The following is a 16043-nucleotide window of genomic DNA, read 5'->3' as shown; positions in this document are numbered from 1 at the left end:
ACTGGGTAGCAGTGGCAGGAGGTAGAAGCAAGATAAAGGAGTAAGGTGTGAGAAGACTGGAAAAGTAGGTCATGAAAGTCTTTGATTGCCAGAAGATTTTGTATTTGATCCTAGAGGTGAAAGCAACTGAAATTTATTGAGTAGGAGGGGTACAGGGTTAAACTTGCATGTTAGGAAGATCAGCTAAGTAGAGAATGAACTGGAAGGGGGAAAGACTTGTAACAGAGAGACCAACCAGCAAGCTATTGGTGGGGTGATGGCGGTGTCAGAAGACAGGAGGGGGAGTAATATGAGAGAAGTTATGAAAGTAAAATCGACAGGCCTTGGCAACAAATTGGATATGAGAGTGAGGAGTCCAGGATGGAAGACAGTAGTATTCTCAACACTAATAGAAAAGTTAAGAAGAAGAAAGAGTTTAGGAAGCTGGGGGTAAGATAACGAATTCAGTTTTGGACATGCTGAGTTTAATATCTAGAGGATATCAGTTCACAATGTATATAGTTGGATATGCGAGACTAGAGGTCAAAGATGTTGGTGCTGGTTAAGGAGACTTGAGAATCATCAGCACAGAGATGGTAAGTGATTTCATGGGAGCTAATGAGATCACCAAATGAAATAGTGTTGAGGAAGAAGAGAAGAGAGCCCAGGATGAAGCTTTGGGGAATGCCGCTGGCTAGTAAGAGTGACCTAGATGAAATTCCTTCAGCAAAAGACACTAAGAAGCAGAAAGATAACAAGGAGAACCAGTGGTGTCATGAAAACCTAGAAAGAAAGTATGCACAAGAGGATGACTGACACTGTCAAGGCTTCAGAAAGCTCAAGAAGGGTGAGGATTGAGAAGAAGCCATTTGATCTGGCAATTACATCATCATTAATTTTGGAGAGAGCAGTTTCAGCTGATGAATGAGGCTGGAAACCAGTCTGTACGGAGTTTAGAAAAGAGGGAGGAGAAAGGAAGTGAAGGCATCTATTGTAGGTGGCCTCAAGGAATTTGGCCACAGAAGGGAGGAGAGATACTGAATGGATGAAGTGAGGCATTTTTGAGGATGGGGCAGACATATGGGCCCCAAACAAGTTTGTAGGTAGAAGTGAAATGGCCAGTAGACAAGGAGAGATTGAAGGAGCAACTAGCTGGCAAAAAAAATAAAAGAGGATTGCTTTTACATGTAAAGGGTTTAACCCTTGTCAAGAAAAGCAGCTTCATGTGAGATGGGTGAAGGTGGAAATAGTTGCAGAAGACACCTGGGAGATGTGAGTTGTGTGTACAAGAAGGAGCTCTTGGCAAATGGCCTCAATTTTTTCAGTGCAATATGAGGCAAGTTTCTCAGCTAAGAGGGTGCAAGGAGGAAGTCTTATGGGGGGAGAGGTTAAAGAGGGATGAAAAGTTTTTTAAAAGTCTTCAGTGAGTGGGAAAGTGAGTCAATCAGGAAGAATAAAAAGATTGCCTCAGTGCCGTTTTTGCTGGTTGCTGTCAACCTGCTTTATATCAATGTAGAAAAAGTTTTAACAGCTTTACCTTTCAAGAGCACTTTGAGGTTTGTAGAGGACTTTCCTCCAGATAACCCTGTGAGATAATGCAAGGATTATAATGAATAGCCTTCTGTTAATGACAGCATTATGTGCAGTTTATTAAAGAGTTGTTCAGTCCACAAAATTCGGGTTCCTTCTTGATAAGTACTTCCTCCTCTTTAATTTGCATATAGATGTAGGAAGAGAATCTCTTCCTGGTTTCCTGGGTATTTACCTTCATCTGGTGAATGTTTGCTAGCTTATGTTCCTTCCCATAGGACTTTCAAACTCTGTTCTCCAAGCAGCTGCCACCTTGGGTGGGATGGCTCTTTTGGACTAGTGAGAGAATTGAACTTGAAATTCAATTATAAAAATGGTAGGTGGTACATTTGAAGTTTGCCTTACCAGTGAAAGTTAGGAAATCATGGTCTGGGGTTTTATTTTTCCCTATTATTCCTTTGAATTTGTGAGATCAGCTGGAGTAAAAATGGGATCATTCATCCTTAATCCCCCGAATCTTCCACCCTTACCCGTTCTCTGATTGTGTTTGCACAGTCTTTCTTTCCCAAGACTTCATGGTGTTGCAGTCACAGTAATGGTCACATTCACAGGAGTGTCATTAGGTTCCAGGGTTGAAGCTGGGGTTATGGTTGAAATTGGAGTTTCACCTACAGAGAGAAAACATGAAGGACTTGAAAGAGCCAGGAACCTTGGAGGACAAGCTGCTAATCAGGTTCTTTGCTCATATATCCAAGATTACAGTGTATACAAAGATATGGAACTCCTAGAAGTAGTCAGTCCCTCCCCTGCTGAGGGTGGAAACCTTGGTGATTTATACTCACCTGCTTGCATCTGTGCATCCATCATGATTCTCCTGTCCTGATGATTCCCCCTGGCACTGAAAGGGGAAAAGGAGAACACCAGTAACAGCTACTCTTGGGGTCTTCCATTTGGAAGAGAGTCCATTTCTTCCCACCCACCACCTGACGAAGATCCACACTCACGTGAAGAACAGCAGCTGTCCCAGTCCTGTAAAAGGAAAAGCAATCATCAGTAAAGTCATCTAGCTACAGCACCTTCTGCCCTAATTCGGCAATGCTAGAATGAAGTGGGAGGAGGGGGTGCAACATTGTCTAGAGAGGAAGGGGCATTGAAGGCCCATATGCAGAAGCACAATTTTAATTTTCCCATCCTCTTCAAGGCTGAAACTCAGAACAGAGAGGAACTGGCCTGGATCTGCAAGACTAAAGCCCCAGAGGGTTATCCCATTTGTATCCTATGGAAAGGGACCTCTAGTAGAGACCACAGTTGAGCAGAGGATTAAGGTTAAAGAAGTGCCTGCATCCCTTGCCTAATTTTAACTTGAGTTGCCAAGAATAGGTACCATCTACCAAACTCCCACTCACGAGGGAAGGTCTCTGGGTGCCGAGCAGCATACTGAAATACCAGCAGGGAGGCTACTGTAGCCACTACCATTCCAGTGCATGCTGCACCTAGCACAGCAGGGTAGGCATTGAAGGGAGGATCCACTGGAAGAAGAGAGAGCAGGATTTATTAGATGAGCATGGGGTTCCTATTTAGGTTAGGTAGTGGAAGCTCCCTTCTAGTTAGCAGACGAGGTTGTCAAACTCTAGGGTTGTCCAAAGGGTACCCCATTCCCAGTTACCTCCTTGCCCACCCTTGGAGTTTGGAGACAACTCTTAATTCGCATTTATTCAGTAGTTCGCTTCTCACAATCCTATGAAGTAAATAGTACAAGGAAGTATATTGTCCCCATTTGACAGATGAGGAAACAAAGGCACAGGGAGGCAAGTTCCTCAAAGTCCTTAGCTATTAAGTTGCAGAGTCAAAACTCAAACCCAGGTCTTTTGATTTCATGTCTAATATTCTCAACATTGCCTAATGCTACCCTCCTTCCTTGACAGTGGCTAAAGAGATCAAGTTCTTCTCTAGCAAAAGCTAAGGCTGTTTTGTTGGCTATAGAGCTCTTTTGATTCTTGCCATCTCCCTTCTACTCTCCCATATGAAAGTCTATAACCTGACTTGGAGTTTCCTTGGGATTTCCAGGTTGAGGTTCAAGTCTGCCAAATCAGAGAGTTTAGAATTCTCATGGTCCTGTCATATCAGAAGTGAGTGTATTATGTGTGTTATGGGAGCAACAAAGGGAAATGAGCCTAGAACCTCAAACCACTTGATCAAAGAGGGAGGTAAGAGTGTGAGACTTTGAGTAGCCCACCTTAAGGTGGGTTTAGGCTTTGGAGTGGCACATTTGTACCTTTTAAGAACATTAAACCTGTACACTTATAATTGGCAATGGACTTGCCCCGCCTTTTCTCTACCAAATCATGCAAATGGGCAGATGGGAGAGACTGGGTTTAAAAATAGCAACCAACTTTGGTAGAGAAGACCTTGACAACTCTGGAGGAAAGACCCAACTGTTGAATTCCCTCTTCATCTTTTCCTTGTGCCTCTTGAGAAGGCAGCAGGCAGAGAGGGGGTTTGCCTCTTCTCCCTCCCCACCCTAGTTAGCAATAGCATCTTGCTGCAGAAGCAGTTTTCAAGGAAATATGGTATAGCTACAGACTGGAGAAGTCAAGAATCTGGCAGTCCTGTCTTGGCAATGATAGGCCTCACAACTGAGGAGCCTGTTGATCCTATTGTATGAGTGCCATCTCTTCTCCAAGAGGTGTAGCAGACCCTAGGCCAAAATTTCAGCTGTGCCCAAAGCTGAAGATAGTGGAGGCTGCAACCATCTGCTGGTCCTACAGTATAGGTTATGGATCTTTCTGAAAGTCTATATAGCAGTTCCCCAGACCAGAATTTCAGCTACCTGTAGCTGGAGATAGTAAAGATCACTAGGGCCATGTACCTGCGCTGTGTCGAGCAGCTTGCCTATCAGAGATGCTCACTCCACAAGGAGCAGTGTGAAGATATCACATGAAGACAGTGGTAGCCAAGGTATGAATTGTCTTGGCCGTATGTGTTCCATATGCCTCTATTTCTCCACTTACAAATTCTATGGCCGTCCACTCTTCCAACTCACCCTATATGTAAGAGTGTGCCGCCAGGTTTTGTGGCTATACCCTTGCGTTAGGTTAATTGTGTCCTCTGACCTGACTCTTGAAATATAAATTTATTGATGGAGTCTTATGAACTGTAGTTGAACTGTGAACCTGGGGTACTTAATTTGGGGATCCAACCTATAGTGCAAGCTGGGAGGACCGTTGACAGGGATGGGACTACACTAATATTTATGTAGCTCTTTGTGGCTTACAAATTGCTTTAGATAATCTCATTTGAATCTCACAACAATACTATGAGGGAGGTATAGCAGAAGTATTTTCACTTATTAGATGAGAAGCAATGGTAGTGAATGAGGTATTGGAGGGTGGGAGGAGAGGGATGTTGAAGTCAGGAAAACCTGGGTTCAAATCCTGCATCTTATACAGGCTAGCAACGTGGGGGACTCTACCCATAATGGGCAATCCCTATAATCTCTCTTTGCCCTGCATTCTGAGGATATAAATTCAAAAACCAGTTGCTGATTTACATCAGTGAAGCAAGTTTGTATGTGAAGGAGCTTCCTGCATGATTGAAATTGTAGACCCAAACAAAACAAACAAACCCACCCCACAGATGAGGCAACTAAAGCTCAGATGGAATTTGAACTCAGATCTTCCTAACCAAGTCAAATACTATCCACTTCCAGCCCCTTCACATCTAATTGAACTTGACCTCAGGAATGCTGGAGCCTTTGGTGCCTCCTAACATGGAAAGGAGAAAAAAATACTGCACTGAGAGACAATGCCTAAGGCTGGGGGAAATAGGCAGGAAAAAAAATGAAGCTGGAACTGTGAAATAATAATAGCTCATAGCAAATACCATGTGCCGGTACTGTGCAAAACACTTTTACATTAATTACTTCACTGGATTCTCACAACCACCCTGGGAAGCAGGTGCTGTTATCACCCTCACTTTGCAAATGAGGAAGCTGAGGCAGAAAGAGATGAAGTGATTTCCCGAGGGTCACAGAGCTAGTTAAGTGTCTGAGACTGGATTTGAACTCAAGACTTCCTGACTTGAACCTCACTCCTCCATTCACTGCTCCATCTAGCTGCCCCAATTTCAGCAAAAGCTTCAGTGGTGGGAAGTTTCCCATGAAGAACTTGGCCAAGGTTTTGGGGGTGCCGTGGTGAGAAGAAGAGGAGGCCCAGCACCTGGTGTCTTCACCTCAGAAGGGTGCCCAGCTGTGCGGTGATTCAGTGCCAAGACGCGGAAAGAATAAAGGACCCCAGGATCCAGGCCACCTAACCGCCTCCCGCGGCTCTCTGGCTCGATGTCTTCGGCTGCTCTCTCCCAGACTCCAGCCCCTGTGCCTGGGGGGCTTGCCCTCCGCTGGACCATAAAGCCTGTTAGGTTCCCGGGACCCTGCGTGGCCCACTGCAATCTCACCTCACTTCGCTGTCTCCCATAAGTCAGACTGCTGATAGTGACATTGGGTGGGGCAGGGTACCCTAAGAGAAGCAGCAGAGAGAGAAGAAAGGTTAGGAGGGAGCCTTAGGGACATACACATGACCCATGTTCACCTGCCTTTTTACCCCACATCTACACCAGCACACATACACACACACACATACACATACATGTACTGTATAAGGCATATGGAGCTGGGCTCACTATGCCATGAATTGGGAAACATGGGTTTTGATCGCAGCTCTGTCTAACTAGCTGCGTTAATTGCAGCATTTTCCCTTTGTGGGCAAATGTACTCATCTGTAAAATGGGTAGATCAGACAAGATAATCTCTATGGTAGCTTCTTGCTCTGTCATTCTGTTATATCTAGGCACAGACTATTCTCTTTCCTGGGATGTGCGGAACCCTAATTCCATTCCATTCCCTTTAATTCAAGAAACATTTACTAAGTACCTATATGCCTATCATTGTGCTGGATGCTAGAATAAAGGCAAAGTAACAATCTTTGCTTTCCAGGAGATTACAAGAGAGAAGTCTCTCCATGACTGGATCTAACCCTCCCAGCACACGCTGCCCGTCACTCACTCTGAATCTCCAGGAAGATGCTGTGACTGGCATTGCCCAGGGCATTCCAAGCAAAGCAGTGGTAAATGCCACTGTGATGGACAGGGTCAGCGTCATGAAGGGTGAGACTTAGTCGGGAGCCACTCTGCTGTAGCGTGTAGTGGGGGGTGTTTGTCTCCAGAGGACGCTGCTGGGGACCCAGCCAGAAGAGCTGAGGAGGTGGACTGCCCCCCTGCAGCAGACAACCCAGCCAGGCTTCCCTTCCCTCCAGCACAGAAACATGAGGTTGGTCAACTACCAGCCGGGGGGCTTCTGCAAAGATACAGAAGGAAGAATTGATGTAGTGACCTTACACTGCCTTTTAAAGAAAGAAGAAAGAGGAAGGAAAAGGAAGAAAAAAAGGAGAAGGAAAAGAGATGATGATGATGATGATGATGATGACAACTCACATTTGCATAGTGCTTTCAAAGATGGAAATCAAGAGTCCGGAGATCTGGATTCAGATCCCACCTCAGGCAATTACTAACCTGTGTAACCATGAACTAATCACAACTTCTCAGTACTTCACTTTCCTCATCTGTAAAATGGAGATAATATCTCCATGCTGCTACCTTGTCATTCAGTCGTCCTTTCATTTCTTCTACTTAACTGTCCACAGTGTACAATGACTATGTGTAAGACCTTTCAAGGCTCACATAAGATAGATATAAGGAATATTCCTGACCAGTTAGGAGCTTACTTCAGAATCTCAGAATTAACAGATCCTTCAGAGGCCATCTTGTCTTAACTCATACCTGAACAAGACTCCTTGCTACAAAATCCCCCCCAAATAATTGTCCAGCCACAACCTGAACGCTTCCAAAGAGGGGAATCCATTTCATTTTTTTAGTATCTCCAACGAATAGGAAATTTTCCTGACACCAAAGCCTAAATTTGCTCCTCTGAAAATTCTACCTGTTGCTCCTAGTTCTTCCCTTTGGGGTCAAACATAACAAATCTAAACCCTCTTTCACCTTCCAGTACTTGAAGAGAGCAATTACACCACCACACTCTTATTTCCCCATGCCTGTTCCTTCTTCCTGTCCTCAGGTGACTTAATCTAGGAGGGCCCTTGTTGCCATTACCCTGTTAATGTGACAAATCCCTTCCTCCCCTCTCCCCCTATAGTCCCAGCACCCACTCTCCACAGCAGCTGCACACCTAGCTGGAGTCTGCACTCTGGGTCAGGACTCTGGAGCGGGTGGGTTCCCCTACAGGTGAACTCCTTGCCAGCCAGTCCTTCATGGGCCTTCAGGAGTTGGATGGCAGGCGAAGATCGACTGCTCCCCAGTAGCTGCTGCTTCTCATTGTACCACGTGAGTGAGCCTGGAGGCTGCCCCCCAGGCCACTCACAGTTCAGCATAACAAATTGATCTTCTGCAATGACCTTAGTGGTACAGGTTGGGGTACTGCTGGGCTCCCCTGGAAGAAGAAATGATGACTCACAGTGTATGGATGGGGAGGATGCCAAGGAAGCAGGCCTGAGGCTGCCCTCCCTTCCTACTCCAGAGTAACATTTCCCCATTGTCTAAAGGAATATCGTAGAGTTCAGGATTTCCTTACCCTTTGGACCTGTACTGGGATCCATCATATTCTCACTTCCCAAGCCCAGGCTTCCCTGTCTTCTGCCTTCCCCACCCCCATCTCCAATTTGGAGCTCTAAGCACTTTAACTCTTATATCTTTCCCCCCTCCCCCTCCCTTGTACTATATATTCTCTAGCCCTAAGCACTACCCAATCTTTTCACACTCACAAAGGGTAATCCTACAGAAGACAGGTCGAGCCAGAGCAGGATGCTGGGTGATGCAGGTGAAGATGCTTCCATTGGGCAGATGGGTTGACAGATGGATCCATGTGAGGTTGGTAGGGGCAGAGGGGCTGGTACCTTCAGGGCCCTCCCACTGCAACCGGGCTGCTGGGAGTCCCCCAGGCCAGGAGCAGTTTAGGACCACAGCCCCAGTGTCAGGGAACACAGCACAGGTGGGCCGTCCCTGAGGTGGATCTAGGTAAGGTAGGTGGGGCATAGGGGAAAGGAGGGAGAGGGGAGAGCAAAGGTAACACCCCACCTAGTGTTATCCAGAGCCTGAAATGAAGTTAGGGGGAGGGGAAGGGTATATATATATGTATCTGTCACCCTTCCCCCACCCTAGATTCCCACCAAGGGATAGAGGACACAGAGGTGACTTCTCATAAAAGGGGGAGGGAGGAGTTAGAAGACAGAAATCAGAGTCCCCAAGGAGCTTGAGAAGGTCCAGGTGATTCCCACTTAACCCTAAACCCTGACCTAACCTGTCCCGAACGCTTGCCTCTTCTCAACTGTGTCTCGGGACCAAGACCCCTTTATTTGTGTTTGTTTTTTTTATTATTGTCCGTCTGTGCCTCTTTGCCTCAGTCCCCAACCCCTTCAGCACCATGGAGAGAATTATTCTTTAGGTGGGTGACCAAACCTTATTTCTCTACATCCTCTTCATCATCCCTAACTTTAAAGCATCTCCCTTTGCCTACCCCATCATCCTTATACCTTCCTGGGAGTCAGTTTGGCTCTGCAAACCTCAGTTCCGCCTTGTCTGGGCTCCGTCTCTAAGTTTAGGAACATATTCACCACCCCATTCACAGCCCCACTCATACATAGCCCTAATTTGGCCCTGTTCCCAGGCTGCTGAGGCCCAACCCAACTCAGGACAGTACAGGTATGTAGGTTTAGGAGCCCAAGAAGTGAAACTAGAAACCTCCTCAGCAGAGGCAGTGGGGAATAAAGTGAGATCCTGGAAAGGCAAGAGGGGGAGCTACAGAATGTCTGCCAGGTCCTGGAGGACTGAATAGAAGAGTCCTTGGGTCTGTTCTGAGTTCACTCACAGAAGATGGTGAGCTGGATGGTGGCCTGGGTGTGGGTATCCAGGTGACTGTTGTGGGCCAGACAAGTGTAGCGACCAGCGTGGGACTGGCGGGCACGAGCAATGATGTAGGTGGGCCCTGAATGGATCTGAGTGTGGTCATGCAGCCACACATAGCGGCTGGGGGGATTGGAAGGGGCTAGGCAGGTCAGGATCACCTCGTCCCGTTCACTTGCCCAGTATCTGTCCTCACTAATCGCCAAAGGCTCCACTGTGATCGCCGGCTCATCTGGGCCATCTGTGAGGCAAGGGAGAGCAGATCAGGCCCCTTTCTCAAGAAACAGCATAGGAGAGTTAGGCTAAGGAAAGAGGGAGGTCATTGCAGGTTAGAAAGAAGTGGGAAGGAATGAGTGTGTGTGTGTGTGTGTGTGTGTGTGTGTGTGTGTGTGTGTGTGTGTGTGTGATGAAAAAATGGCCTTGTCCATCTTCCCTACCCTGTGGAGATTCCTTCAGAGGGATGAACACATAACCTTGTACTGCTATCTTTCTCCTCTTCTAAGTTGAGGTATACCCATGAAGGAGGCAGCTAGGTGCTTCAATGGACAATGCTGATCCTGAAGTCAGGAAAACCTGAGTTCACATCTAGCTCAGACACTTACTAGCTGTGTAACCCTGGGCAAGTCATTTAACCTCTGTTTGTCTTAATCCACTGGAGAAGGAAATAGCAAACCATCCCAGTATCTTTGCCGAGAAAACCCCATGGACAATAATGGCATACTACAGGCCATGGGATCACAGAGAGTTGGGCACAATTGATCAGGTCCATGAGACCTGAGTGCAACAAATCCCTTTTACTACCAGTGTGAGAGGAGACCAGGGTGTAAATTGCACATGAAGAATTGATAACAGATACACAGCGTAATCAGAGTTCAACTTGGTTCTGGTATGGAATTACCTATTGAATATTCTTACAGACCTTTTATGACTAGATCTCAGGGACAGAAGATACTTCAGAGCCATTATCTCTAACAGGTAGTCATATAACGTCATATAAGAGTAGAGGCTGGGGAATCTACTCCTTCCTGAATCACCCTATGCCCACTTTTCGAAGCTCTGATTGTTAAGAGATTTTTTCCTTACAACAAACTTAAATTTTCCTCTATGAAACTTTTGGAAATTTTCACTGTTCTGCCCTCTGAGTCCAACCCAGAAGGAATTGAATCCTGCTACCATATTAACAACTCTTCAAAAACTTGAATATAGCTACCGTCCTATGTTCCCTTCTCCTCACCTGAAACCCCAAGGTATTCCCTTCTCCAGGCTAAACATCCTCCATTTCTTTAATGGATAGGACATAGTATTCTCATGGACATGATACAGTTTTGAGGGTCCTTCATCATCCTGATTGCCCATCTCTGGATTTTCTCTACCTTATCAATATCCTTTCTAAAATACAGGGCTAAGCTAAATACAGTACTCTTGTTATGATTTGGACAGGACAGAGTACAATGTTGGATCCCTCCATCCAGTCCCTGAATCCTGTTTCTTCTTGGGCTTCCCCATCTGGTTCTATGATTTATAGGATCAACCCAAGCTGGAGCTCTGGAAGCCCTCTTGGCCTCTGGGAAAACAAGCTCCTTTTCTTCTTATTTCTAACACCCTCCACACCTTAATCCACATAAACAAGTGCCCCAGGCTTGGTTCTCCTAAATCTCTGGGTCTTGGGGCTGTACTGTTTACTAGTTTCCACAGAAAAGTCCCACCCTCTGACTTTGGACTTGGATCTCCTAACTTCTAACTTCTCATTGGGTCACTGTTCTCTTTTCCTTACTTCTAGATCCTCTGTCCTCACAAACAAATCCTCTTTTTGGTATTCAAAGACCTTAATAGCTTGCCTTCTCCTGTCTTTCCAGCCATCTTACCCTTCACTCCCCTCTGTGTACTCTTTGATCCAGTGACACTTGCTTCCTGTGTTCCAGGAAAAAGATACTCCACCTCTGGTTCCAGGCATTATCTCTGGTTGTGTCCCATACCTGGAGTGCTTCCCCACCCTTAATTCCATCTACCCATTTCCCTGACTTCCTTTAAGTCCCAACTAAAATCTCATATTTTACAGGAAGCCTTTCCCAGACCCTCTTAATTCTAGTGCCCTCCCTTTGTTAATTATTTCCTATATATCCTGTATATGGTGTGTTTTTATCTATTTCTTTACTTGTTGTCTCCCATATTAGATTGTGAGCTCCTTGAGCTAGACGGCCTTTAGCTTCTTTTTATATCCCCAGCACTAAGCACAGCAGCTCAATACATAGTAGGGACTTAATAAATGTTTATTGATTTATTGATCCATAGTGTTTAGTGGGCTCTTGAAACCTCAGGCTAATTAACCCTCAAGACCACTCAACATCCAGTGTTAATAAGTGTTTCTAAGCAAGCAAAAAATGAGGATGGGACCTCATCAATAGGCATTTATTAAGGCCCCACTTATGTGCCAAGTACTATGCTGAGTACTGGGGATAAAAAAAATGAAAAAATTAAACAGTTTCTTCGCCCAATGAGTTCATATTTAATCAGACCATATGGGGGTAACAGTTCAGGGCCATAGTCTGAGAATGTTCTGAAGCAACTGTGAGCTGGTCTCCTCACCTGCAGACCCTTCCATTCTGATGGATCTTCCTGGTTTACTGATCTGATGGCCCTGCCAACCTTGCTTTGCAAGTTTACCTCACACTAATCTTCACTTAATTTGTGTTTCTGTCCAATGGTAGCCATTTTCTGTGTGTTTTCTTCCCTTTCTGCATTTGTTTTTATTGTTTCTTCTGCCTTGAAATGCCTGATAAAGCTTGGCTCAAAATTCTACCTTCTTTATGAAGCTTTCCCTTATCCCCACTTCTGGGCTCTCACAACCCAAAGATGTTCACCTCTCCCTTATACACTTATCATCCTCTATTTTGTATTAAAAGTATTCATGTGCATACTTTATCCTCCTACTAAATTGCAACCTCCTTAAGGGCAAAAGCTATGGCTTAGTTATCATTGTATCTTCCTTGATGTCTAACCTTGCATGTGATTAATAAATGTATTGGTTGATTGGTTGAATGAATGACTTTCTTGGGGGTTTTACCTTTGAGTGTTCCTTGGGTTTCCTACCTGGGAGATCTGACACTGGGAGGTAGGTTCTCAGGTCTAGTGTCTGGGTTCGAGTAGTGTTTGGGGGAAGAGCAAGGTCCTCCCCTATGGGCACCCCTCAGGAGCTGGCAACTTACAAATGACATCTAGGTAGACTTTCTCACTGTTAAGCCTGTTGACCTCATTTTGAGCACTACAGATGTACCAGCCAGTGTGCGTTCTGTTCACAGGTTCCAAATGGAGCAACTCCTCAGTCCTCTCAGTTAGAGCCCCTCGGGATCCCTGAGGCCCCTGATGTTGCCAGGCAAAGGACACAGGACCTGTGCCCTCCCGGATCACACATGCCACTACCAAGGATTCTCCCTCCACGGGGGATGGGTTGCTCAGCCGCACCTGGGGCTTAGACACAGGCACTGGTAGAAGGAAAGAGATTCTTTCATTACAGATGCAGGAGTCCTCTTGCTAAGCCCCCTCTTCTTGTCCCATATCATCTGCCTTTTTCTTTCCTGGAGTTACAGCCTCCTCCCCTCTGTATCTGGCCCTCACACTTCCAGGTTTCACTTTTTTCTTGTTCTAGTGACTGGTGGGGAGGAGATAGAAGGATGGTGCCCAATAAATTAACCATATGCAAATATATACAAATGATATGCAAGCCCATGCAAGATAATATTGCAGATTAGCAGCAATCTTAGAACAGTCTTCCTTTCTTCTTTGTTGGACTCATGCCCCTACTTACCCAAAACCGACAAAATGATGTAGGAATAGGCAATATGGAGTTCACCATCAGCTGAATACAAGGCCTGGCACAGGAACCTCCCCTGGGCGGCTATCCGAAGTCCTTCCAACACCAGACTACTGTTCCTTAGGCTCACAGTCCCCAAGGCTAGAGCTCCTGGCTCCACCTTGACCTCAGCTCCATTGGTGACAGCTATAGGCTGGGGGGCCAGGGAACCTGGTGGGGTAAAGCTCCAGAAGATCACCACAGGAGTGGGAACTGGGGCACAGGCCAGCTCCAGGGAATCTCCTTGTACTCCTTTGATAGGCACTTCCCCGGATAGGGCACTTAAAGTTGGGAGAGGCAGTCCTGGAGGAGAAAACGGACAAATCAGAGCTCCTGAGCTCTACTGGATTGGCAACATATCCTGGCTCAAATGTTAAGATCATAGCAGCAAATACTTTTCAACTGGAAAGAAACCTCAGAAATTACCTAGTTCAACACTCCTTGAAGTATCCCCTCTATAATATCCTTGGCAAGTCCTTCCTCTCTACTCCTAAGAGGCAATATGGTTTAAAACCAAGGGCACTGTGTCATAAGTCAGAAGACCTGGACTCATCTCCCCATTTTACTTTTAGCTTGCTGTATAACTAGCTCAGTTGAGCCACTGGGTCTCATCTTCCTCATCTGCAAGATGAGATTATTGGCCAAGATCAAGGGATCTTAAACTGGGGCACATAAATAAGAGTTCAGGGGATTTGAGAACTTAGATGAGAAAAAATACATCTTTGTTGTCACTAATGTTTGGTTTCCTTTGTAACCCTGTGTATTTTATTTTATGCACTTAAAAACATTACTCTGAGAAGGGGTACATGACACAAAAGATTAAGAACTCCTGGTTTAGATGATTGCTAAGGTCCCTTCTAGCTCTCTGGGTCACCAGTTTAAGATCTCTTGATTTTGACCAATGATCTCTTCACCTTGCAGATGAGGAAACTGAGACCCAGCTTCCTACTATTCAGACCTTCTAAGACCAGAACCAGAGGAAAAAGACTCAAGTGGCAGAGAGAAATATTTAAGTTAGATATCAAGAACTTTCTGATAGTGGTAGTTTTGAGACAGTGACTGGGACTGATGCTGAAAAAAGGTTTCTGCTCTGTAGAAATTTGCACATAGATAGAGGCAGCTGAAAAAGCTTCCCTCATTTCCCGCTGGAGGCACAGGTATGAGCTAAAGGATTCCTGAGGGTCCTTTAAAGTTGTATAAGAATGAGTCTACCTAGTACCCATGCCTGCTTAGTGCCTGGAGAAAACAGGATCTCAAAGTTGGAAGGGATCTGAGAGGACATCTCATCCAGCCTCTACCTGAAAAAGAAATCCCTTGTACAACATGCTTGATAAGAGGTAATCCAGATTCCACTTACAGACCATGAGATCTTTTGTGACTAGATATAATGATCAATGGGAAGTCTCTGAGAAGGTTCAGGACACATCATTACCATGTGGCAGGGAATAACGGAAGCAGGGAGTAGAGAAATGAAAGAAGAAAATGAGATATGAAAGGGAAGGAAAAGGAGCTAAATGTTGTGGAGTTATTTCAGTTGTGTCCAACTCTTCATGATCCCATTTGGGTTTTTTTTGGCAGAGATACTGGAGTGGTTTTCCATTTCCTTCTCCAGCTAATTTTACAGATGAGGAAACCGAGGCAAACAAGACCAATCCTGATATCTCATTTCTCAAGAGGAGTGAAGATGAATCCATAGTTTATGGAAAGAACATTGGACTGGGAATTGGGAGATATGGGTTTTCTGACTGACACTTAAATGCCTGTGTGACCTTGGGGAAATAATTTCAGCTCCTTAGGCCTTAGTTTCCTCATCTATAAAATGGGAATGATAATTCCTGTCCCACCTGTTTCATGGACTCAAGTGAAATAATGGAAAGTAAAAAGGATGACTACTGAATGCTGAGGTGCTGCCACCCCAAATCTGTTTGATACAAATATAATCTGAAAGGCAAGTTCTATCCAATGGCAGTAATTATTTTGCATCAAGGGAAGGTAGACAGTAACTGGTGAGCAAAAGATGGCATAAGACTTGAGCTTGGGGCAAACCTATGTCTTGTGGGTAAGGGAGGTTGATCATCACTCACCTGAGCTCCGAAAAAGGAGCTGCAGCAAGAAGCAGAGAGATACATGTAGGTACTTGGCCAGCCCACCAGCCATGGTTCCATCACCCCCAAGAACTCCAGACACAAAACTTCAGGATCTACTTCCCACCTGGGGCTCTCTTGCTCCTTGTTCTAGGGACCAGCCCCAACACCAGAGCCCAGGAGACTTGGGGGCTGGGCTCAGGTTGCCTTCTCCAGCCTCATGGGATACCCACCTCACTTTCCTGCTCTCCTGTTACTCTCTGGGTTGGACTCTTTGTTAATTATTTATGACAGATGATTCACAGCATCCATAATTCAGAAAGGGGCCAGGGGCACCAGTTAGATAGGGGAAGGGTCAAGGTCTGAGGGAAGTCTAAGGGGAGACATCCAGGCCTACCGGAGGCCCTGCATTTTGACATTGAATGGCTATTATAGAATCATAAAATCTTAGCGTGAGAAAGGAAACATGAAGGTCACCTAATGCAACCTCCCTTTTCCCCATATAGGAATCCCCTCTCCATCCTCCTTAGCAACAGGTATCATGTAACTCAGATGTGCAGTGAAGCACCACTATCTCCCTATTACATCTTGGTCACCTTTTATAATTAATTACTAGTTTCTAGATTCCTCTC

General features: G+C 45.5%; 1 protein-coding gene across 1 annotated transcript; it reads right to left on the bottom strand.

Annotated features, from left to right (window-relative positions):
• Window positions 1-2082: 2082 nt before the first annotated feature.
• On the bottom strand, window positions 2083-15484 carry VSIG10L2 (V-set and immunoglobulin domain containing 10 like 2). The gene is made up of 12 exons (XM_072615696.1): window positions 15412-15484; window positions 13283-13630; window positions 12684-12959; window positions 9443-9718; window positions 8340-8588; window positions 7748-8008; window positions 6569-6859; window positions 5727-6023; window positions 2916-3038; window positions 2514-2538; window positions 2352-2407; window positions 2083-2177 (listed from the first exon to the last, which is right to left on the bottom strand). The coding sequence occupies exons 1-12, from the start codon at window positions 15482-15484 to the stop codon at window positions 2083-2085; spliced, it is 2370 nt and encodes a 789-aa protein (XP_072471797.1).
• Between the last annotated feature and the right edge of the window lie 559 nt (window positions 15485-16043).

The sequence above is a fragment of the Notamacropus eugenii genome, chromosome 5 (assembly GCF_028372415.1).
Source record: "Notamacropus eugenii isolate mMacEug1 chromosome 5, mMacEug1.pri_v2, whole genome shotgun sequence".
Taxonomy (NCBI): Eukaryota; Metazoa; Chordata; class Mammalia; order Diprotodontia; family Macropodidae; genus Notamacropus; species Notamacropus eugenii.
Note: the sequence above shows the minus strand (reverse complement) of the source record. Positions and strands in the feature narration are given on the sequence as shown.